Source organism: Oncorhynchus masou, chromosome 9, assembly GCF_036934945.1.
Source record: "Oncorhynchus masou masou isolate Uvic2021 chromosome 9, UVic_Omas_1.1, whole genome shotgun sequence".
In the NCBI taxonomy this organism is placed as follows: Eukaryota; Metazoa; Chordata; class Actinopteri; order Salmoniformes; family Salmonidae; genus Oncorhynchus; species Oncorhynchus masou.
Genome location: NC_088220.1, coordinates 3,913,085 through 3,937,197, shown reverse-complemented (window position 1 = coordinate 3,937,197; position 24,113 = coordinate 3,913,085). Strand labels below are relative to the sequence as shown.

At 44.2% G+C, this 24,113-nt stretch overlaps 1 protein-coding gene across 1 annotated transcript in view; it reads right to left on the bottom strand.

Moving 5' to 3' along the window:
* The window catches only part of LOC135545392 (netrin receptor UNC5A-like), a 517,562-nt gene that overhangs the window by 123,718 nt on the left and 369,731 nt on the right, over nucleotides 1–24,113 (bottom strand). Inside the window, 1 exon segment of the mRNA XM_064972999.1 lies at nucleotides 22,138–22,306. Within this exon segment, the coding sequence (XP_064829071.1) occupies nucleotides 22,138–22,306 (169 nt within the window).

Here is a 24,113-nt window from a genome sequence, read left to right as displayed (position 1 = left end):
CAGCAGTAGGTTTAGGATGTTAATTAGCATGTGTCATGTATCTGCAGCAGTAGGTTTAGGCTGTTAATTAGCATGTGTCATGTATCTGCAGCAGTAGTTTAGACTGTTAATTAGCATGTTATGTATCTGCAGCAGTAGGTTGAGGCTGTTAATTAGCATGTGTCATGTACCTGCAGCAGTAGGTTTAGGCTGTTAATTAGCATGTGTCATGTATCTGCAGCAGTAGGTTTAGACTGTTAATTAGCATGTGTCATGTGTCATGTATCTGCAGCAGTAGGTTTAGGATGTTAATTAGCATGCGTCATGTATCTGCAGCAGTAGGTTTCGGCTGTTAATTAGCATGTGTCATGTATCTGCAGCAGTAGGTTGAGGCTGTTAATTAGCATGTGTCATGTGTCTGCAGCAGTAGGTTTAGGCTGTTAATTAGCATGTGTCATGTATCTGCAGCAGTAGGTTTAGACTGTTTATTAGCATGTGTCATGTATCTTCAGCAGTAGGTTTAGGCTGTTTATTAGCATGCGTCATGTATCTGCAGCAGTAAGTTTAGGATGTTAATTAGCATGTGTCACATATCTGCAGCAGTAGGTTTAGGCTGTTAATTAGCATGTGTCATGTATCTGCAGCAGTAGGTTTAGACTGTTAATTAGCATGTGTCATGTGTCATGTATCTGCAGCAGTAGGTTTAGGATGTTAATTAGCATGCGTCATGTATCTGCAGCAGTAGGTTGAGGCTGTTAATAAGCATGTGTCATGTGTCTGCAGCAGTAGGTTTAGGCTGTTAATTAGCATGTGTCATGTATCTGCAGCAGTAGGTTTAGACTGTTAATTAGCGTGTGTCATGTATCTGCAGCAGTAGGTTTAGACTGTTAATTAGCATGTGTCATGTGTCATGTATCTGCAGCAGTAGGTTTAGGATGTTAATTAGCATGTGTCATGTATCTGCAGCAGTAGGTTGAGGCTGTTAATAAGCATGTGTCATGTGTCTGCAGCAGTAGGTTTAGGCTGTTAATTAGCATGTGTCATGTATCTGCAGCAGTAGGTTTAGACTGTTAATTAGCATGTGTCATGTATCTGCAGCAGTAGGTTGAGGCTGTTAATTAGCATGTGTCATGTATCTGCAGCAGTAGGTTTAGGCTGTTAATTAGCATGTGTCATGTATCTGCAGCAGTAGGTTTAGACTGTTTATTAGCATGTGTCATGTATCTTCAACAGTAGGTTTAGGCTGTTAATTAGCATGTGTCATGTATCTGCAGCAGTAGGTTTAGACTGTTAATTAGCATGTGTCATGTGTCATGTATCTGCAGCAGTAGGTTTAGGATGTTAATTAGCATGCGTCATGTATCTGCAGCAGTAGGTTTAGACTGTTTATTAGCATGTGTCATGTATCTGCAGCAGTAGGTTGAGGCTGTTAATAAGCATGTGTCATGTGTCTGCAGCAGTAGGTTTAGACTGTTAATTAGCATGTGTCATGTGTCATGTATCTGCAGCAGTAGGTTTAGGCTGTTAATTAGCATGTGTCATGTATCTGCAGCAGTAGGTTTAGACTGTTAATTAGCATGTGTCATGTATCTGCAGCAGTAGGTTTAGACTGTTAATTAGCATGTGTCATGTGTCATGTATCTGCAGCAGTAGGTTTAGGATGTTAATTAGCATGTGTCATGTATCTGCAGCAGTAGGTTGAGGCTGTTAATAAGCATGTGTCATGTGTCTGCAGCAGTAGGTTTAGGCTGTTAATTAGCATGTGTCATGTATCTGCAGCAGTAGGTTTAGACTGTTAATTAGCATGTGTCATGTATCTGCAGCAGTAGGTTGAGGCTGTTAATTAGCATGTGTCATGTATCTGCAGCAGTAGGTTTAGACTGTTAATTAGCATGTGTCATGTGTCATGTATCTGCAGCAGTAGGTTTAGGATGTTAATTAGCATGCGTCATGTATCTGCAGCAGTAGGTTTCGGCTGTTAATTAGCATGTGTCATGTATCTGCAGCAGTAGGTTGAGGCTGTTAATTAGCATGTGTCATGTGTCTGCAGCAGTAGGTTTAGTCTGTTAATTAGCATGTGTCATGTATCTGCAGCAGTACGTTTAGGATGTTAATTAGCATGTGTCATGTATCTGCAGCAGTAGGTTGAGGCTGTTAATTAGCATGTGTCATGTATCTGCAGCAGTAGGTTGAGGATGTTAATTAGCATGTGTCACATATCTGCAGCAGTAGGTTTAGGCTGTTAATTAGCATGTGTCATGTATCTGCAGCAGTAAGTTTAGGATGTTAATTAGCATGTGTCACATATCTGCAGCAGTAGGTTTAGGTTGTTAATTAGCATGTGTCATGTATCTGCAGCAGTAGGTTTAGACTGTTTATTAGCATGCATCATGTATCTTCAGCAGTAGGTTTAGGCTGTTTATTAGCATGCGTCATGTATCTGCAGCAGTAAGTTTAGGATGTTAATTAGCATGTGTCACATATCTGCAGCAGTAGGTTTAGGCTGTTAATTAGCATGTGTCATGTATCTGCAGCAGTAGGTTTAGACTGTTAATTAGCATGTGTCATGTGTCATGTATCTGCAGCAGTAGGTTTAGGATGTTAATTAGCATGCGTCATGTATCTGCAGCAGTAGGTTTCGGCTGTTAATTAGCATGTGTCATGTATCTGCAGCAGTAGGTTGAGGCTGTTAATTAGCATGTGTCATGTATCTGCAGCAGTAGGTTTAGGATGTTAATTAGCATGTGTCATGTATCTGCAGCAGTAGGTTTAGGCTGTTAATTAGCATGTGTCATGTATCTGCAGCAGTAGGTTTAGGCTGTTTATTAGCATGTGTCATGTATCTGCAGCAGTAGGTTTAGGCTGTTAATTAGCATGTGTCATGTCTGCATCAGTAGGTTTAGGATGTTAATTAGCATGTGTCATGTATCTGCAGCAGTATGTTTAGACTGTTAATTAGCATGTGTCATGTATCTGCAGCAGTAGGTTTAGGCTGTTAATTAGCATGTGTCATGTATCTGCAGCAGTAGGTTTAGGCTGTTTATTAGCATGTGTCATGTATCTGCAGCAGTAGGTTTAGGCTGTTAATTAGCATGTGTCATGTATCTGCAGCAGTAGGTTTAGGATGTTAATTAGCATGCGTCATGTATCTGCAGCAGTAGGTTTAGGCTGTTTATTAGCATGTGTCATGTATCTGCAGCAGTAGGTTTAGGCTGTTAATTAGCATGTGTCACATATCTGCAGCAGTAGGCTTAGGATGTTAATTAGCATGTGTCACATATCTGCAGCAGTAGGTTTAGGCTGTTAATTAGCATGTGTCATGTATCTGCAGCAGTAAGTTTAGGCTGTTAATTAGCATGTGTCATGTATCTGCAGCAGTAGGTTGAGGCTGTTAATAAGCATGTGTCATGTGTCTGCAGCAGTAGATTTAGGCTGTTAATTAGCATGTGTCATGTATCTGCAGCAGTAGGTTTAGACTGTTAATTAGCATGTGTCATGTATCTGCAGCAGTAGGTTGAGGCTGTTAATTAGCATGTGTCATGTATCTGCAGCAGTAGGTTTAGACTGTTAATTAGCATGTGTCATGTGTCATGTATCTGCAGCAGTAGGTTTAGGATGTTAATTAGCATGCGTCATGTATCTACAGCAGTAGGTTTCGGCTGTTAATTAGCATGTGTCATGTATCTGCAGCTGTAGGTTGAGGCTGTTAATTAGCATGTGTCATGTGTCTGCAGCAGTAGGTTTAGTCTGTTAATTAGCATGTGTCATGTATCTGCAGCAGTACGTTTAGGATGTTAATTAGCATGTGTCATGTATCTGCAGCAGTAGGTTGAGGCTGTTAATTAGCATGTGTCATGTATCTGCAGCAGTAGGTTGAGGATGTTAATTAGCATGTGTCACATATCTGCAGCAGTAGGTTTAGGCTGTTAATTAGCATGTGTCATGTATCTGCAGCAGTAAGTTTAGGATGTTAATTAGCATGTGTCACATATCTGCAGCAGTAGGTTTAGGTTGTTAATTAGCATGTGTCATGTATCTGCAGCAGTAGGTTTAGACTGTTTATTAGCATGCATCATGTATCTTCAGCAGTAGGTTTAGGCTGTTTATTAGCATGCGTCATGTATCTGCAGCAGTAAGTTTAGGATGTTAATTAGCATGTGTCACATATCTGCAGCAGTAGGTTTAGGCTGTTAATTAGCATGTGTCATGTATCTGCAGCAGTAGGTTTAGACTGTTAATTAGCATGTGTCATGTGTCATGTATCTGCAGCAGTAGGTTTAGGATGTTAATTAGCATGTGTCATGTATCTGCAGCAGTAGGTTTCGGCTGTTAATTAGCATGTGTCATGTATCTGCAGCAGTAGGTTGAGGCTGTTAATTAGCATGTGTCATGTATCTGCAGCAGTAGGTTTAGGATGTTAATTAGCATGTGTCATGTATCTGCAGCAGTAGGTTTAGGCTGTTAATTAGCATGTGTCATGTATCTGCAGCAGTAGGTTTAGGCTGTTTATTAGCATGTGTCATGTATCTGCAGCAGTAGGTTTAGGCTGTTAATTAGCATGTGTCATGTATCTGCATCAGTAGGTTTAGGATGTTAATTAGCATGTGTCATGTATCTGCAGCAGTATGTTTAGACTGTTAATTAGCATGTGTCATGTATCTGCAGCAGTAGGTTTAGGCTGTTAATTAGCATGTGTCATGTATCTGCAGCAGTAGGTTTAGGCTGTTTATTAGCATGTGTCATGTATCTGCAGCAGTAGGTTTAGGCTGTTAATTAGCATGTGTCATGTATCTGCAGCAGTAGGTTTAGGATGTTAATTAGCATGCGTCATGTATCTGCAGCAGTAGGTTTAGGCTGTTTATTAGCATGTGTCATGTATCTGCAGCAGTAGGTTTAGGCTGTTAATTAGCATGTGTCACATATCTGCAGCAGTAGGCTTAGGATGTTAATTAGCATGTGTCACATATCTGCAGCAGTAGGTTTAGGCTGTTAATTAGCATGTGTCATGTATCTGCAGCAGTAAGTTTAGGCTGTTAATTAGCATGTGTCACATATCTGCAGCAGTAGGTTTAGACTGTTAATTAGCATGTGTCACATATCTGCAGCAGTAGGTTTAGGCTGTTAATTAGCATGTGTCATGTATCTGCAGCAGTAGGTTTAGGCTGTTAATTAGCATGTGTCATGTATCTGCAGCAGTAGGTTTAGACTGTTAATTAGCATGTGTCATGTGTCATGTATCTGCAGCAGTAGGTTTAGGATGTTAATTAGCATGTGTCATGTATCTGCAGCAGTAGGTTTAGGCTGTTAATTAGCATGTGTCATGTATCTGCAGCAGTAGGTTTAGACTGTTAATTAGCATGTGTCATGTGTCATGTATCTGCAGCAGTAGGTTTAGGATGTTAATTAGCATGCGTCATGTGTCATGTATCTGCAGCAGTAGGTTTAGACTGTTTATTAGCATGTGTCATGTATCTGCAGCAGTAGGTTTAGGCTGTTAATTAGCATGTGTCATGTATCTGCAGCAGTAGGTTTAGGCTGTTAATTAGCATGTGTCATGTATCTGCAGCAGTAGGTTTAGGATGTTAATTAGCATGTGTCATGTATCTGCAGCAGTAGGTTTAGGCTGTTAATTAGCATGTGTCATGTATCTGCAGCAGTAGGTTTAGGCTGTTTATTAGCATGTGTCATGTATCTGCAGCAGTAGGTTTAGGATGTTAATTAGCATGTGTCATGTATCTGCAGCAGTAGGTTTAGGATGTTAATTATCATGTGTCATGTATCTGCAGCAGTAGGTTTAGGCTGTTAATTAGCATGTGTCATGTATCTGCAGCAGTAGGTTTAGGCTGTTAATTAGCATGTGTCATGTGTCTGCAGCAGTAGGTTTAGGATGTTAATTAGCATGTGTCATGTATCTGCAGCAGTAGGTTTAGCTGTTAATTAGCATGTTAATTAGCATGTGTCATGTATCTGCAGCAGTAGGCTTAGGATGGTAATTAGCATGTGTCATGTATCTGCAGCAGTAGGTTTAGGCTGTTTATTAGCATGTGTCATGTATCTGCAGCAGTAGGTTTAGGATGTTAATTATCATGTGTCATGTATCTGCAGCAGTAGGTTTAGGATGTTAATTATCATGTGTCATGTATCTGCAGCAGTAGGTTTAGGCTGTTAATTATCATGTGTCATGTATCTGCAGCAGTAGGTTTAGGCTGTTAATTAGCATGTGTCATGTATCTGCAGCAGTAGGTTTAGGCTGTTAATTAGCATGTGTCATGTATCTGCAGCAGTAGGTTTAGGATGTTAATTAGCATGTGTCATGTATCTGCAGCAGTAGGTTTAGGCTGTTTATTAGCATGTGTCATGTATCTGCAGCAGTAGGTTTAGGATGTTAATTAGCATGTGTCATGTATCTGCAGCAGTAGGTTTAGGATGTTTGATTAGCATGCGTCATGTATCTGCAGCATGTATGTGTCATGCAGCAGTAGGTTTAGGCTGTTAATTAGCATGTGTCATAATCTGCAGCAGTAGGTTTATGTATCTGCAGCAGTAGGTTTAGGCTGTTAATTAGCATGTGTCATGTATCTGCAGCAGTAGGTTTAGGCTGTTAATTAGCATGTGTCATGTATCTGCAGCAGTAGGTTTAGGATGTTAATTAGCATGTGTCATGTATCTGCAGCAGTAGGTTTAGGTGTTTATTAGCATGTGTTATGTATCTGCAGCAGTAGGTTTAGCTGTTATTAGCATGTGTCATGTATCTGCAGCAGTAGGTTTAGGTTGTTAATTAGCATGTGTCATGTATCTGCAGCAGTAGGTTTAGGTTGTTAATTAGCATGTGTCATGTATCTGCAGCAGTAGGTTTAGGTGTTAATTAGCATGTGTCATGTATCTGCAGCAGTAGGTTTAGGTTGTTAATTAGCATGTGTCATGTATCTGCAGCAGTAGGTTTAGGTTGTTAATTAGCATGTGTCATGTATCTGCAGCAGTAGGTTTAGGTTGTTAATTAGCATGTGTCATGTATCTGCAGCAGTAGGTTTAGGATGTTAATTATCATGTGTCATGTATCTGCAGCAGTAGGTTTAGGTTGTTAATTAGCATGTGTCATGTATCTGCAGCAGTAGGTTTAGACTGTTAATTAGCATGTGTCATGTATCTGCAGCAGTAGGTTTAGGTTGTTAATTAGCATGTGTCATGTATCTGCAGCAGTAGGTTTAGGCTGTTAATTAGCATGTGTCATGTATCTGCAGCAGTAGGTTTAGGCTGTTAATTAGCATGTGTCATGTATCTGCAGCAGTAGGTTTAGGATGTTAATTAGCATGTGTCATGTATCTGCAGCAGTAGGTTTAGGTTGTTAATTAGCATGTGTCATGTATCTGCAGCAGTAGGTTTAGGATTGTTAATTAGCATGTGTCATGTATCTGCAGCAGTAGGTTTAGGATGTTAATTAGCATGTGTCATGTATCTGCAGCAGTAGGTTTAGGATTGTTAATTAGCATGTGTCATGTATCTGCAGCAGTAGGTTTAGGATGTTAATTAGCATGTGTCATGTGTCTGCAGCAGTAGGTTTAGGATGTTAATTAGCATGTGTCATGTATCTGCAGCAGTAGGTTTAGGTTGTTAATTAGCATGTGTCATGTATCTGCAGCAGTAGGTTTAGGTTGTTAATTAGCATGTGTCATGTATCTGCAGCAGTAGGTTTAGGTTGTTAATTAGCATGTGTCATGTATCTGCAGCAGTAGGTTTAGGATGGTAATTAGCATGTGTCATGTGTCTGCAGCAGTAGGTTTAGGCATTATTTTCTATACAGAGTATATGCACATGGCATGGCTGACAATATTGCATTGTGAGAGCATGTGCTGATTAGGCTCGGTGGATGGTGTGCTATTCATGCCTGTGTCATCTGGACATAGTGTTATGAGATGGCTGTATGTCCTGTGTCATCTGGACATGGTGTTATGATATGGTTGTTATGTCCTGTGTCATCTGGACATAGTGTTATGACATGGTTGTTATGTCCTGTGTCATCTGGACATAGTGTTATGATATGGTTGTTATGTCCTGTGTCATCTGGACATAGTCAAATCAAATCAAATTTTATTTGTCACATACACATGGTTAGCAGATGTTAATGCGAGTGTAGCGAAATGCTTGACCAGTGTTATGAGATGGCTGTATGTCCTGTGTCAGAGGGAGAGAGAGAGATAGACAGAGACAGAGAGAGAGAGAGAGAGAGAGAGAGATAGACAGATAGACAGAGAGAGAGAGAGATATGTGAACGATCTGAGAGACAAGGCAAGAAGGGCATTCTATGCAGAGCAGAATTAGGCCGATACCCACTAATTATCAAAATCCAGAAAAGAACCGTTAAAATCTATAACCACCTAAAAGGAAGCGATTCCCAAACCTTCCATAACAAAGCCATCACCTACAGAGAGATGAACCTGGAGAAGAGTCCCCTAAGCAAGCTGGTCCTGGGGCTCTGTTCACAAACACAAACACACCCTACAGAGCCCCAGGACAACAGCACAATTAGACCCAACCAAATCATGAGAAAACAAAAAGATAATTACTTGACACATTGGAAAGAATTAACAAAAAAACAGAGCAAACTAGAATGCTATTTGGCCCTAAACAGAGAGTACACAGCGCCAGAATACCTGACCACTGTGACTGACCCAAAATTAAGGAAAGCTTTGACTATGTACAGACTCAGTGAGCATAGCCTTGCTATTGAGAAAGGCCGCCGTAGGCAGACATGGCTCTCAAGAGAAGACAGGCTATGTGCTCACTGCCCACAAAATGAGGCGGAAACTGAGCTGCACTTCCTAACCTCCTGCCCAATGTATGACCATATTAGAGAGACAAACAAATCCAATGTTGATAAACTCCCATATCTACTGGGTGAAATTCCACAGTGTGCCATCAGAGCAGCAAGATTTGTGACCTGTTGCCATGAGAAAGGTCAACCAGTGAAGAAAACACACACCATTGTAAATACAACCCATATTCATGCTTATTTATTTTATCTTGTGTCCTTTAACCAGTTGTACATTGTAAAAACACTATATATATATAATATGACATTTGTAATGTCTTTATTGTTTTGAAACTTCTGTATGTGTAATGTTTACTGTTAATTTTTATTGTTTTTCACTTTATATATTCACTTTATATATTATCTACCTCACTTGCATTGGCAATGTTAACACATGTTTCCCATGCCAATAAAGCCCTTGAATCGAATTGAATTGAATTGAGAGAGAGAGAGAGAGAGACAGAGAGAGACAGAGACAGAGAGAGACAGAGAGAGACAGAGAGAGACAGAGAGAGACAGAGAGAGACAGAGACAGAGAGAGAGACAGAGAGAGAGATCTGAGCCAGAGGCTGATGATTAAGCGTGCAGCTCTAACCTCAGACTTCGACAGGCCAATCTATCGCTCTGACATCCCACCTACACGGAGGGGTAAATCATTTATGCCCAATATTGAACATGAAAGAAGACCTACGCCCCAACACCCTCTCTACCTCCCCTCCTGATATTCCGTATCGTCGCTGCAGCCACCCGGAAAGAAAAAGCCACCTCCATCCCCTGCCCCTGTCAACCCCAGGCCAATAACCCCTACAAACAGTAAAGCAGAGAGACAGACAGAGAGGGAGAGAGAGAGAGAGAGAGGAAGACAGAGAGAGAGAGAGAGAGAGAGAGGAGGACAACTCTCAACCTCAATTTACACCTCCAGGCAGAATGACAAAGACTGATGATAATAAAATAGAAGAGAGAGAGGAGGGAGGGAAGATAAGCCTAGAGGTGGGAGAGGAGAGGAGAGGATTTTTTAAACATTTTTGGGGGGGTAGTGCTGTAATGTGGCATTTCCGGCGCCGCCAGGGATGGCCGCCTTGCTTCGCGTTCCTAGGAAATTATGCAGTTTTTTTTTTTTACGTGTTATTTCTTACATTAGTACCCCAGGTCATCTTAGGTTTCATTACATACAGTCGAGAAGAACTACTGAATATAAGAGCAGCGTCAACTCACCATCAGTACGACCAAGAATATGACTTTCGCGAAGCGGATCCTGTGTTCTGCCTTTCACCCAGGACAACGGAATGGATCCCAGCCGGCGACCCAAAAACGACTTCGTAAAAAGAGGGAAACGGCGGTCTTCTGGTCAGACTCCGGAGACGGGCACATCGTGCACCACTCCCTAGTATACTTCTCGCCAAAGTCCAGTCTCTTGACAACAAGGTTGATGAAATCCGAGCAAGGGTATCATTCTAGAGGGACATCAGAGACTGTAACGTTCTTTGCTTCACGGAAACATGGCTCACTGGAGAGACGCTATCGGAGTCGGTGCAGCCAGCTGGTTTCTCCACGCATCGTGCCGACAGAAACAAACATCTTTCTGGTAAGAAGAGGGGCGGGGGCGTATGCCTTATGGCTAACGAGACGTGGTGTGATCACAAAAACATACAGGAACTCAAATCCTTCTGTTCACCTGATTTAGAATTCCTCACAATCAAATGTCGACCGCATTATCTACCGAGGGAATTCTCTTCGATTATAATCACAGCCGTATATATTCCCCCACAAGCAGACACATCGATGGCTCTGAACGAACTTTATTTGACTCTTTGCAAACTGGAATCCATACATCCTGAGGCTGCATTCATTGTAGCTGGGGATTTTAACAAGGCTAATCTGAAAACAAGACTCCCTAAATTGTATCAGCATATCGATTGCGCAACCAGGGCTGGCAAAACCTTGGATCATTGCTATTCTAACTCCCGCGACGCATATAAGGCCCTGCCCCGCCCTCCTTTCGGAAAAGCTGACCACGACTCCATTTTGTTGATCCCTGCCTACTGACAGAAAATAAAACAAGAAGCTTCCACGCTGAGGTCTGTCCAACGCTGGTCCGACAAATCTGATTCCACACTCCAAGACTGCTTCCATCACGTGGACTGGGATATGTTTCGTATTGCTTCAGACAACAACATTGACGAATACGCTGATTTGGTGTGCGAGTTCATTAGAACGTGCGTTGAAGATGGCAGTATTCGCGTGAAACTGAAAGCGAGAACAACTGCTTTTAATCAGGGCAAGGTGACCGGAAACATGACCGAATACAAACAGTGTAGCTATTCCCTCCGCAAGGCAATCAAACAAGCTTACCGTCAGTATAGAGACAAAGTACAATCTCAATGCAACGGCTCAGACACAAGAGGTATGTGGCAGGGTCTACAGTCAATCACGGATTACAAAAAGAAAACCAGCCTCATCACGGACGAGGATGTCTTGCTCCCAGGCAGACTAAATAACTTTTTTGCCCACTTTGAGGACAATACAGTGCCACTGACACGGCCTGCAACGAAAATATGCGGACTCTCCTTCACTGCAGCCGAGGTGAGTAAAACATTTAAACGTGTTAACCCTCGCAAGGCTGCAGGCCCAGGCGGCATCCCCAGCCGCGCCCTCAGAGCATGCGCAGACCAGCTGGCTGGTGTGTTTACGGACATATTCAATCAATCCCTATCTCAGTCTGCTGTTCCCACATGCTTCAAGAGGGCCACCGTTGTTCCTGTTCCCAAGAAAGCTAAGGTAATTGAGCTAAACGACTACCGCCCCGTAGCACTCACTTCTGTCATCATGAAGTGCTTTGAGAGACTAGTCAAGGACCATATCACCTCCACCCTACCTGACACCCTAGACCCACTCCAATTTGCTTACCGCCCAAATAGGTCCACAGACGATGCAATCTCAACCACACTGCACACTGCCCTAACCCATCTGGACAAGAGGAAGACCTATGTGAGAATGCTGTTCATCGACTACAGCTCGGCATTTAACACCATAGTACCCTCCAAGCTCGTCATCAAGCTCGAGACCCTGGGTCTCGACCCCGCCCTGTGCAACTGGGTACTGGACTTCCTGACGCGCCGCCCCCAGGTGGTGAGGGTAGGCAACAACATCTCCACTCCGCTGATCCTCAACACTGGGGCCCCACAAGGGTGCGTTCTGAGCCCTCTCCTGTACACCCTGTTCTCCCACGACTGTGTGGCCACGCACGCCTCCAACTCAATCATCACGTTTGCGGACGACACAACAGTGGTAGGCTTGATTACCAACAACGACGAGACGGCCTACAGGGAGGAGGTGAGGGCCCTCGGAGTGTGGTGTCAGGAAAATAACCTCACACTCAACGTCAACAAAACGAAGATGATTGTGGACTTCAGGAAACAGCAGAGGGAACACCCCCCTATCCACATCGATGGAACAGTAGTGGAGAGGGTAGTACGTTTTAAGTTCCTCGGCATACACATCACAGACAAACTGAATTGGTCCACCCACATAGACAGCATCGTGAAGAAAGTAGTAGTGGAGAGGGTAGTAAGTTTTAAGTTCCTCGGCATACACATCACTGACAAACTGAATTGGTCCACCCACACAGACAGCATCGTGAAGAAGGCGCAGCAGCGCCTCTTCAACCTCAGGAGGCTGAAGAAATTCGGCTTGTCACCAAAAGCACTCACAAACTTCTACAGATGCACAATCGAGAGCATCCTGGCGGGCTGTATCACCGCCTGGTACGGCAACTGCTCCGCCTTCAACCGTAAGGCTCTCCAGAGGGTAGTGAGGTCTGCACAACGCATCACCGGGGCAAACTACCTGCCCTCCAGGACACTTACACCACCCGATGTTACAGGAAGGCCATAAAGATCATCAAGGACATCAACCACCCGAGCCACTGCCTGTTCACCCCGCTATCATCCAGAAGGCGAGGTCAGTACAGGTGCATCAAAGCTGGGACCGAGAGACTGAAAAACAGCTCTATCTCAAGGCCATCAGACTGTTAAACAGCCACCACTAACATTGAGTGGCTGCTGCCAACACACTGACACTGACTCAACTCCAGCCACTTTAATAATGGGAATTGATGGGAAATGATGTAAATATATCACTAGCCACTTTAAACAATGCTACCTTATATAATGTTTACATACCCTACATTATTCATCTCATATGCATACGTATATACTGTACTCTATATCATCGACTGCATCCTTATGTAATACATGTATCACTAGCCACTTTAACTATGCCACTTTGTTTACATACTCATCTCATATGTATATACTGTACTCGATACCATCTACTGTATCTTGCCTATGCTGCTCTGTACCATCACCCATTCATATATCCTTATGTACATATTCTTTATCCCCTTACACTTGTGTATAAGACAGTAGTTTTGGAATTGTTAGTTAGATTACTTGTTGGTTATTACTGCATTGTCGGAACTAGAAGCACAAGCATTTCGCTACACTCTCATTAACATCTGCTAACCATGTGTATGTGACAAATAAAATTAGATTTTTTTGATTTTGAGAAGAGGAGAGGAGAGGAGGAGAGAGGTCTCCTCTACTCATCATTCCATCTCCTTCTTTTCACCTCTGTCTCTGTCTCTGTCTCTGTCTCTTTCGTTCAAGTCAATTTTGTCACGCCCTGACCATAGAGAGCCCTCGGGGTTCTCTATGACTAGGGGGTTTCTAGATAGTATTTTTCTATGTTGGTGTGTGTGTATGGTTCCCAATTGAAGGCAGCTGAATATTGTTGCCTCTAATTGGGGATCACACTTAGTGTGTTTTTTTTAAAAGTTTCACAATCAATCAAATGTGGAACTCACTTTGAGCCTTTGCGGTCCGATTATTTATGTAACGATTGTGACAAATTTTGCTTTAGTGACATGATGTAACAATGTACAAAGTGTTCTGGTTCTGAGGCTTCAGTGTGTTAGTAGAACAGGTTTGTGAACTCAGCCCCAGGACCAGCTGGATGAGGGGACTGAGGCTTCAGTGTGTTAGTAGAACAGGTTTGAACTGAACCAGCTGGATGAGGGGACTGAGGCTTCCCAGCCCCAGACCAGCTGGATGAGGGGACTGAGGCTTCAGTGTGTTAGTAGAACAGGTTTGTGAACTCAGCCCCAGGACCAGCTGGATGAGGGGACTGAGGCTTCAGTGTGTTAGTAGAACAGGTTTGTGAACTCAGCCCCAGGACCAGCTGGATGAGGGGACTGAGGCTTCAGTTGTTAGTAGAACAGGTTTGTGAACTCAGCCCCAGGACCAGCTGGATGAGGGGACTGAGGCTTCAGTGTGTTAGTAGAACAGGTTTGTGAACTCAGCCCCAGGACCAGCTGGATGAGGGGACTGAGGCTTCAGTGTGTTAGTAGAACAGGTTTGTGAACTCAGCCCCAGGACCAGCTGTATGAGGGGACTCTTTTCTTTGCTCAGCTCTTGGTATTGCAGATGGTACTATGGAATACTGAAGTATAATTACAAGCATTTCACAAGTGTCAAAAGCTTTTATTATTGACAATTAAATAAAGTTAATGCAAAGAGTCAATATTTGCAGTGTTGACCCTTCTTCTTCAAGACTTCTGCAATCCACCCTGGCATGCTGTCAATTAACTTCTGGGCCACATCCTGACTGATGGCAGCCCATTCTTGCATAATCAATGCTTAGAGTTTGTCAGATGCACTCATACCTGCCTGCTGCCATTCCTGAGCAAGCTCTGTACTGGTGGTGCCCCGATACCGCAGCTGAATTAACTTTAGGAGACTGTTCTGCCGCTTGCTGGACGTTCTTGCGCGTCCTAAAGCCTTCTTCATAACAATTGAACCGCTCTACTTGAAGTTCTTGATGATCTGATAAATGGTTGATTTAGGTGCAATGTTACTGGCAGCAATATCCTTGCCTGTGAAGACCTTTTTTGTGCAAAGCAATGGTTTCCTTGCAGGTAACCATGGTTGACAGAGGAAGAACAATGATTCCAAGCACCACCCTCCTTTTGAAGCTTCCAGTCTGTTTTTCAAACTCAATCAGCATGACAGGGTGATCTCCGGCCTTGTCCTCTCAGGCTGGTTATCAATACTCACACCTGTGATAAGGCTGGTGTATAGAGAGAATCACTGACATGTTGTCAGCTGGTATAGGCCTGCCAGGCTTTGGTGGCAGGCTGGTTATAGACCTACTCAGGCTGGTTATGGCAGGGCTGAAATGCAGTGGAAATATTTTGGGGGGATTCAGTTCATTTGCATGGCAAAGAGGGACTTTGCAATTAATTTTAATTAATCGGATAACTCTTCATAACAATCTGGAGTATATGCAAATGGCCATCATACAAACTGAGTCAGAAAACTTTTTGAAAATTAATATTTGTGTCATTTTCAAAACTTTTGGCCACAACGAACTAACCACTAGGCTACCCTGCCGCCCCAGACCTACTCAAGGCTGGTTATAGAGAGACTATAACATTCAACCTAATGAAGTTATAGACCTACTCAGGCTGATTATAGACCTACTCAGGCTGGTTATAGACCTACTCAGGCTGGTTATAGACCTACTCAGGATGGTTATAGACCTACTCAGGATGGTTATATACATACTCAGGCTGGTTATAGACCTACTCAGGCTGGTTATAGACCTACTCAGGCTGGTTATCTGGTTATAGACCTACTCAGGCTGGTTATAGACCTGCTCAGGCTGGTTATAGGCTACTCAGGCTGGTTATAGACCTACTCAGGCTGGTTATAGACCTACTCAGGCTGGTTATAGACCTACTCAGGCTGGTTATAGACCTACTCAGGCTGGTTATAGGCCTCCTCAGGCTGGTTATAGACCTACTACTCAGGCTGGTTATAGACCTACCTCCTCAGGCTGGTTATAGACCTACTCAGGCTGGTTATAGACCTACTCAGGCTGGTTATAGACCTACTCAGGCTGGTTATAGACCTACTCAGGCTGGTTATAGACCTCCTCAGGCTGGTTATAGACCTACTCAGGCTGGTTATCGACCTACTCAGGCTGGTGATAGACCTACTCAGGCTGGTTATAGACCTACTCAGGCTGGTTATAGACCTGGCTGGTTATAGACCTCTCAGGCTGGTTATAGACCTACTCAGGCTGGTTATAGACCTACTCAGGCTGGTTATAGACCTACTCAGGCTGGTTATAGGCCTCCTCAGGCTGGTTATAGACCTACTCAGGCTGGTTATAGACCTACTCAGGCTGGTTATAGACCTACTCAGGCTGGTTATAGACCTACTCAGGCTGGTTATAGACCTACTCAGGCTGGTTATAGACCTACTCAGGCTGGTTATAGACCTACTCAGGCTGGTTATAGCCTACTCAGGCTGGTTATAGACCTACTCAGGCTGGTTATAGACCTACTCAGGCTGGTTATAGACCTACTCAGGCTGGTTATAGACCTACTCAGGCTGGTTATAGACCTACTCAGGCTGGTTATAGACCTACTCAGGCTGGTTATAGACCTACTCAGGCTGGTTATAGGCCTACTCAGGCTGGTTATAGACCTACTCAGGCTGGTTATAGACCTACTCAGGCTGGTTATAGACCTACTCAGGCTGGTTATCGACCTACTCAGGCTGGTTATAGACCTACTCAGGCTGGTTATAGACTGGTTATAGACTACTCAGGCTGGTTATAGACCTACTCAGGCTGGTTATAGACCTAGGCTGGTTATAGACTACTCAGGCTGGTTATAGGCCTCCTCAGGCTGGTTATAGACCTACTCAGGCTGGTTATAGACTGGTTATAGACCTACTCAGGCTGGTTATAGGCCTACCAGGGTTATAGACCTACTCAGGCTGGTTATAGACCTACTCAGGCTGGTTATAGACCTACTCAGGCTGGTTATAGACCTACTCAGGCTGGTTATAGACCTACTCAGGCTGGTTATAGACCTACTCAGGCTGGTTATAGGCCTCCTCAGGCTGGTTATAGGCCTACTCAGGCTGGTTATAGACCTACTCAGGCTGGTTATAGACCTACTCAGGCTGGTTAAAGGCCTCCTCAGGCTGGTTATAGACCTACTCAGGCTGGTTATAGACCTACTCAGGCTGGTTATAGACCTACTCAGGCTGGGCTGGTATAGACCTACTCAGGCTGGTTATAGACCTACTCAGGCTGGTTATAGGCTGGTTACCTACTCAGGCTGGTTATATACTCAGGCTGGTTATAGACCTACTCAGGCTGGTTATAGACCTACTCAGGCTGGTTATAGACCTACTCAGGCTGGTTATAGACCTAGGATGGTTATAGACCTACTCAGGCTGGTTATAGACCTACTCAGGCTGGTTATAGACCTACTCAGGCTGGTTATAGACCTACTCAGGCTGGTTATAGACCTACTCAGGCTGGTTATAGACCTACTCAGGCTGGTTATAGACCTACTAGGCTGGTTATAGACCTACTCAGGCTGGTTATAGACCTACTCAGGCTGGTTATAGACCTACTCAGGCTGGTTATAGACCTACTCAGGCTGGTTATTAGGCTGGTTATAGACCTACTCAGGCTGGTTATAGACCTACTCAGGCTGGTTATAGACCTGGTTATAGACCTACAGGCTGGTTATAGACCTACTCAGGCTGGTTATAGACCTACTCAGGCTGGTTATAGACCTACTCAGGCTGGTTATAGACCTACTCAGGCTAGTTATAGACCTCCTCAGGCTGGTTATAGACCTACTCAGGCTGGTTATAGGCCTACTCAGGCTGGTTATAGACCTACTCAGGCTGGTTATAGACCTACTCAGGCTGGTTAGACCTACTCAGGCTGGTTACCTACTCAGGCTGGTTATAGGCCTACTCAGGCTGGTTATAGACCTACTCAGGCTGGTTATAGACCTACTCAGGCTGGTTATAGACCTACTCAGGTTAAAGGCCTGGCTGGTTATAGACCTACTGGTTAGGCTGGTTATAGACCTACTCAGGCTGGTTATAGACCTACTCAGGCTGGTTATAGACCTACTCAGGCTGGTTATAGACCTACTCAGGCTGGTTATAGACCTACTCAGGCTGGTTATAGACCTACTCAGGCTGGTTATAGACCTACCTCCTCAGGCTGGTTATAGGCTGGTTATAGACCTACTCAGGCTGGTTATAGACCTACTCAGGCTGGTTATAGACCTACTCAGGCTGGTTATAGACCTACTCAGGCTGGTTATACCTACTCAGGCTGGTTATAGGCCTCAGGCTGGTTATAGGCCTACTCAGGCTGGTTATAGACCTACTCAGGCTGGTTATAGACCTACTCAGGCTGGTTATAGACCTACTCAGGCTGGTTATAGACCTACTCAGGCTGGTTATAGACCTACTCAGGCTGGTTATAGACCTCCTCAGGCTGGTTATAGACCTACTCAGGCTGGTTATAGACCTACTCAGGCTGGACCTACTCAGGCTTATAGACCTACTCAGGCTGGTTATAGACCTACTCAGGCTGGTTATAGGCCTACTCAGGCTGGTTATAGACCTCAGGCTGGTTATAGACCTACTCAGGCTGGTTATAGACCTACTCAGGCTGGTTATAGACCTACTCAGGCTGATTATAGACCTACTCAGGCTGGTTATAGACCTCACTCCAGGCTGGTTATAGACCTACTCAGGCTGGTTATAGACCTACTCAGGCTGGTTATAGACCTACTCAGGCTGGTTATAGACCTACTCAGGCTGGTTATAGACCTACTCAGGCTGGTTATAGACTACTCAGGCTGGTTATAGACCTCCTCAGGCTGGTTATAGACCTACTCAGGCTGGTTATAGACCTACCAGGCTGGTTATAGACCTCAGGCTGGTTATAGACCTACTCAGGCTGGTTATAGACCTACTCAGGCTGGTTATAGTTCAGGCTGGTTATAGACCTACTCAGGCTGGTTATAGACCTACTCAGGCTGGTTATAGGCCTACTCAGGCTGGTTATAGGCCTACTCAGGCTGCTGGTTATAGACCTACTCAGGCTGGTTATAGACCTACTCAGGCTGGTTAGGCTGGTTATAGACCTACTCAGGCTGGTTATAGTTATAGACCTACTCAGGCTGGTTATAGGCCTCCTCAGGCTGGTTATAGACCTACTCAGGCTGGTTATAGGCCTACTCAGGCTGGTTATAGTTAGGCTGGTTATAGACCTACTCAGGCTGGTTATAGACCTTGGTTATAGACCTACTCAGGCTGGTTATAGACCTCCTCAGGCTGGTTATAGACCTACTCAGGCTGGTTATAGACCTACTCAGGCTGGTTATAGACCTACTCAGGTTGGTTATAGACCTCCCCAGGCTGGTTATAGACCTACTCAGGCTGGTTATAGACCTACTCAGGCTGGTTATGGTTATAGACCTACTCAGGCTGGTTATAGACCTACTCAGGCTGGTTATAGACCTACTCAGGCTGGTTATAGACCTACTCAGGCTGGTTATAGACCTACTCAGGCCCTACTCAGGCTGGTTATAGACCTACTCAGGCTGGTTAGAGGCTGGTTATAGACCTACTCAGGCTGGTTATAGACCTACTCAGGCTGGTTATAGACCTACTCAGGCTGGTTATAGACCTACTCAGGCTGGTTATAGACCTAGGCTGGTTAGGCCTACTGGTTATAGACCTACTCAGGCTGGTTATAGACCTACTCAGGCTGGTTATAGACCTACTCAGGCTGGTTATAGACCTACTCAGGCTGGTTATAGACTGGCTGGTTATAGACCTACTCAGGCTGGTTAGAGGCCTACTCAGGCTGGTTATAGGCTGGTTACCTACTGGTTATAGACAGGCTGGTTATAGACCTACTCAGGCTGGTTATAGGCTGGCTGGTTATAGACCTAGGCTGGTTATAGGCTGGTTATAGACCTCTCAGGTTATGGTTATGGTTATAGACCTACTGGTTATAGACTACTCAGGCTGGTTATAGACCTACTCAGGCTGGTTATAGACCTACTCAGGCTGGTGGTTATAGACCTCAGGCTGGCTGGTTACCTACTCATCACATTGGTTATAGACCTACTCAGGCTGGTTATACTTTGGTTATAGACCTACTCAGGCTGGTTAGCCCTCATGGTTAACAGGCTGGTTATAGTCAGACTAACCCATCTATCCTTATTAAAAAGCACTGAAGGCCGAAACAGATCATTTGGTTCCATTTCAACATACTGTGTCGCCACACTTAAACTGTTCAACGGTTCAAAGCAAAATTATATTTCAAAACAACATGGACAGTCGGCTGCATCACACATTCAGGACCACTAGACAGTAACATAAAAAACTAAACCACTGATCATTGAGAACGAGATCAGAATGACTACTAAGGCTTGATCTATAAATTAAATAATTGAATAGGTAGACTAGTCTACAGAACTCAACCAGTCCATACGTTCAAAAGGCCTGATTAGCATCACATCAATAACACAGCTAACGCCCTGAGTCCCCGCGGTGCCGACGCACAAATCAAAATATGTTTTTTTTTGTATTTAGTTTCAAAGCTTTGATGAAGGCCACGAGAACTAGAAACAAGAAATTCCTCCCACAAAATGTTTTTAAAAATACTTATTTCATAGATGTAGCCTAGGATTAAATGGGCGGCAGGGTAGCCTAGTGGTTAGAGTGGAGGAGCGGCAGGGTAGCCTAGTGGTTAGAGCGCTGGACTAGTAACCGGAAGTAACCCCCGAGCTGGCAAGGTACAAATCTGTCGTTCTGCCCCTGAACAGGCAGTTAACCCACTGTTCCTAGGCTGTCATTGAAAATAAGAATTTGTTCTTAACTGACTTGCCTAGTTAAATAAAGGTAAAATAAATAATAATAATAATTGTGATCATTTTAAGAGCAACAAAGAAAACTACTAAATGTAATCATCACAGCAGAAGCTTCGCAATTCGGCATGTTCCAAACAAAGTAACCTTGTTGAGTTGTACGGTATGGCAACTTGAAGGGGCCTAATCACTCTCAGCCCACCTCTTCCAAATGCATTGTGGTTAAGTATACATCTAATTCTACGAGATGAAGTGGTGAGATGAGTACAACATCCTGGCATTTGAAACCAATACTAGATTTTAGAAACGGCACATATGTAGAAAGTGGCTTGATGTTTCTATTTGTTGATTTCAGCAGCACATCCCCCATATCTAACAATTAGCTGTCGGCAAAGCCTAAATGACTATGACATTTAAGGTATACTTGATTTTCAAAATGACACATTCCCTCCCTCCTCCCTCCCTCCCTCCCTCCCTCCCTCCCTCCCTCCCTCCCTCCCTCCCTCCCTCCCTCCCTCCCTCCCTCCCTCCCTCCCTCCCACAGACCTCTCATTCGTCCTCTCTCTTTCTCTTTCCCCCCCTCTTTCTGTCTCTCGCTCTACCTCTATCACTTTCTCTCTCTCCCCCTCGCTCCCTCTCGCTCTACCTCTCTTTCTCTTTCTCTCTCCTCCTCTCTCTCTCCCCACCTCACTCCCTCCTTCCCTCTCTCTTTTTCCCTCCCCCTCTCTCTCTACCTCTCTTTCTCTCTCTCCCCCCTCTCTCCTTCTCGCTCTACCTCTCTTTCTCTCTTCTCCGCTCTCTCTCCCCACCTCACCCCCTCCCCCTCTCTCTCTCTACCTCTCTTTCTCTCTCTCCCCCCTCTCTCCTTCTCGCTCTACCTCTCTTTCTCTCTCCTCCTCTCTCTCTCCCCACCTCACCCCCTCCCTCCCTCTCTCTCCCTCTCACAGACCTCTCATTTGTCCTCTCTCCCTCCCTACCCCCTCTCACTCACTCTCGCTCTACCTCTCTTTCTCTAGCTCTCTCTCTCTCTCTCTCTCACTCTCTGACATACAGTATTCCTGAGCTGACACACAGACATTGAAGAATTTATATGAAGGTGAGGGGAGGTTGGATCTCTGCACTGCTTTCTAATGTAGTCTACAGGTAGAGTAGAGAGGGGAACGGCTCTGTAGCCCAGAGGACAGTACTGTATAGAGGGGTCTTTGTAATTGGTGTCAGGGGGTCAGAAACACAAGGTTTAAGAACTTTAAGAAGTACCTCGAGGTTATATGCAATTTAAATGTCAGAGGAGACATTTGAGGAGAGAATTGAATTCCTCTTGGAGAAGTGTGCACTTCATTTGAATAACTGCGCATGGTTGATTTTTTTTTTTTTAATATAATTTTTCTTTTTTTTTAAGCTTACAGCATTGGTATTCCCAGGCTGGTTCACTGGTTCAACCATCCAAGTATTAACCCCCCCCCCCCGGCCAAACCATCCTCTACCCAAAATACACAAAATAAAATAAATAAATAAAGTAATCTAGCTATAATGCTGTTCCTCTCACGTGTGAATATGTGTCTGTGTGTGTCTCTGTTCTCACCTCCCAGACTCCTTCGTAGTTCTGTTTCTTCAGCCTGATGGCCCAGTTCTCAGGACAGGCGTCAGAACAATGGTCCATGCTGAGAATTGTGGGCCGTGTCAAAACCACCCCCGGAGGACCACAGCTCACTATGGGACTCAGCAGGGTCTGGCAGCCCACCAGGGGTAACCTGCTTGGATGGAGAGAGAGGAGGGGTTATGGGGAGTAGGCAGAGGGGAGGAGGGGGTAGGTGAGGGTACAACCCCCTTGGGTTGTGCCGTGGCGGAGATCTTTGTGGGCTATACTCCGCCTTGTCTCAGGATGGTACAGTGCCTTGCGAAAGTATTCGGCCCCCTTGAACTTTGCGACCTTTTGCCACATTTCAGGCTTCAAACATAAAGATATAAAACTGTATTTTTTGTGAAGAATCAACAACAAGTGGGACACAATCATGAAGTGGAACGACATTTATTGGATATTTCAAACTTTTTTAACAAATCAAAAACTGAAAAATTGGGCGTGCAAAATTATTCAGCCCCTTTACTTTCAGTGCAGCAATCTCTCTCCAGAAGTTCAGTGAGGATCTCTGAATGATCCAATGTTGACCTAAATGACTAATGATGATAAATACAATCCACCTGTGTGTAATCAAGTCTCCGTATAAATGCACCTGCACTGTGATAGTCTCAGAAGTCCGTTAAAAGCGCAGAGAGCATCATGAAGAACAAGGAACACACCAGGCAGGTCCGAGATACTGTTGTGAAGAAGTTTAAAGCCGGATTTGGATACAAAAAGATTTCCCAATCTTTAAACATCCCAAGGAGCACTGTGCAAGCGATAATATTGAAATGGAAGGAGTATCAGACCACTGCAAATCTACCAGGACCTGGCCGTCCCTCTAAACTTTCAGCTCATACAAGGAGAAGACTGATCAGAGATGCAGCCAAGAGGCCCATGATCACTCTGGATGAACTGCAGAGATCTACAGCTGAGGTGGGAGACTCTGTCCATAGGACAACAATCAGTCGTATATTGCACAAATCTGGCCTTTATGGAAGAGTGGCAAGAAGAAAGCCATTTCTTAAAGATATCCATAAAAAGTGTCGTTTAAAGTTTGCCACAAGCCACCTGGGAGACACACCAAACATGTGGAAGAAGGTGCTCTGGTCAGATGAAACCAAAATTGAACTTTTTGGCAACAATGCAAAACGTTATGTTTAGTGTAAAAGCAACACAGCTCATCACCCTGAACACACCATACCCACTGTCAAACATGGTGGTGGCAGCATCATGGTTTGGGCCTGCTTTTCTTCAGCAGGGACAGGGAAGATGGTTAAAATTGATGGGAAGATGGATGGAGCCAAATACAGGCCCATTCTGGAAGAAAACCTGATGGAGTCTGCAAAAGACCTGAGACTGGGACAGAGATTTGTCTTCCAACAAGACAATGATCCAAAACATAAAGCAAAATCTACAATGGAATGGTTCAAAAATAAACATATCCAGGTGTTAGAATGGCCAAGTCAAAGTCCAGACCTGAATCCAATCGAGAATCTGTGGAAAGAACTGAAAACTACTGTTCACAAATGCTCTCCATCCAACCTCACTGAGCTCGAGCTGTTTAGCAAGGAGGAATGGGAAAAAAATTCAGTCTCTCGATGTGCAAAACTGATAGAGACATACCGCAAGTGACTTACAGCTGTAATCGCAGCAAAAGGTGGCGCTACAAAGTATTAACTTAAGGGGACTGAATAATTTTGCACGCCCAATTTTTCAGTTTTTAAAAGTTTGAAATATCCAAGAAATGTCGTTCCACTTCATGATTGTGTCCCACTTGTTGTTGATTCTTCACCAAAAAATACAGTTTTATATCTTTATGTTTGAAGCCTGAAATGTGGCAAAAGGTCGCAAAGTTCAAGGGGGCCGAATACTTTCGCAAGGCACTGTAAGTTGGTAAGTTGGTGATATCCTTCTAGTGGTGTGGGGGCTATGCTTTG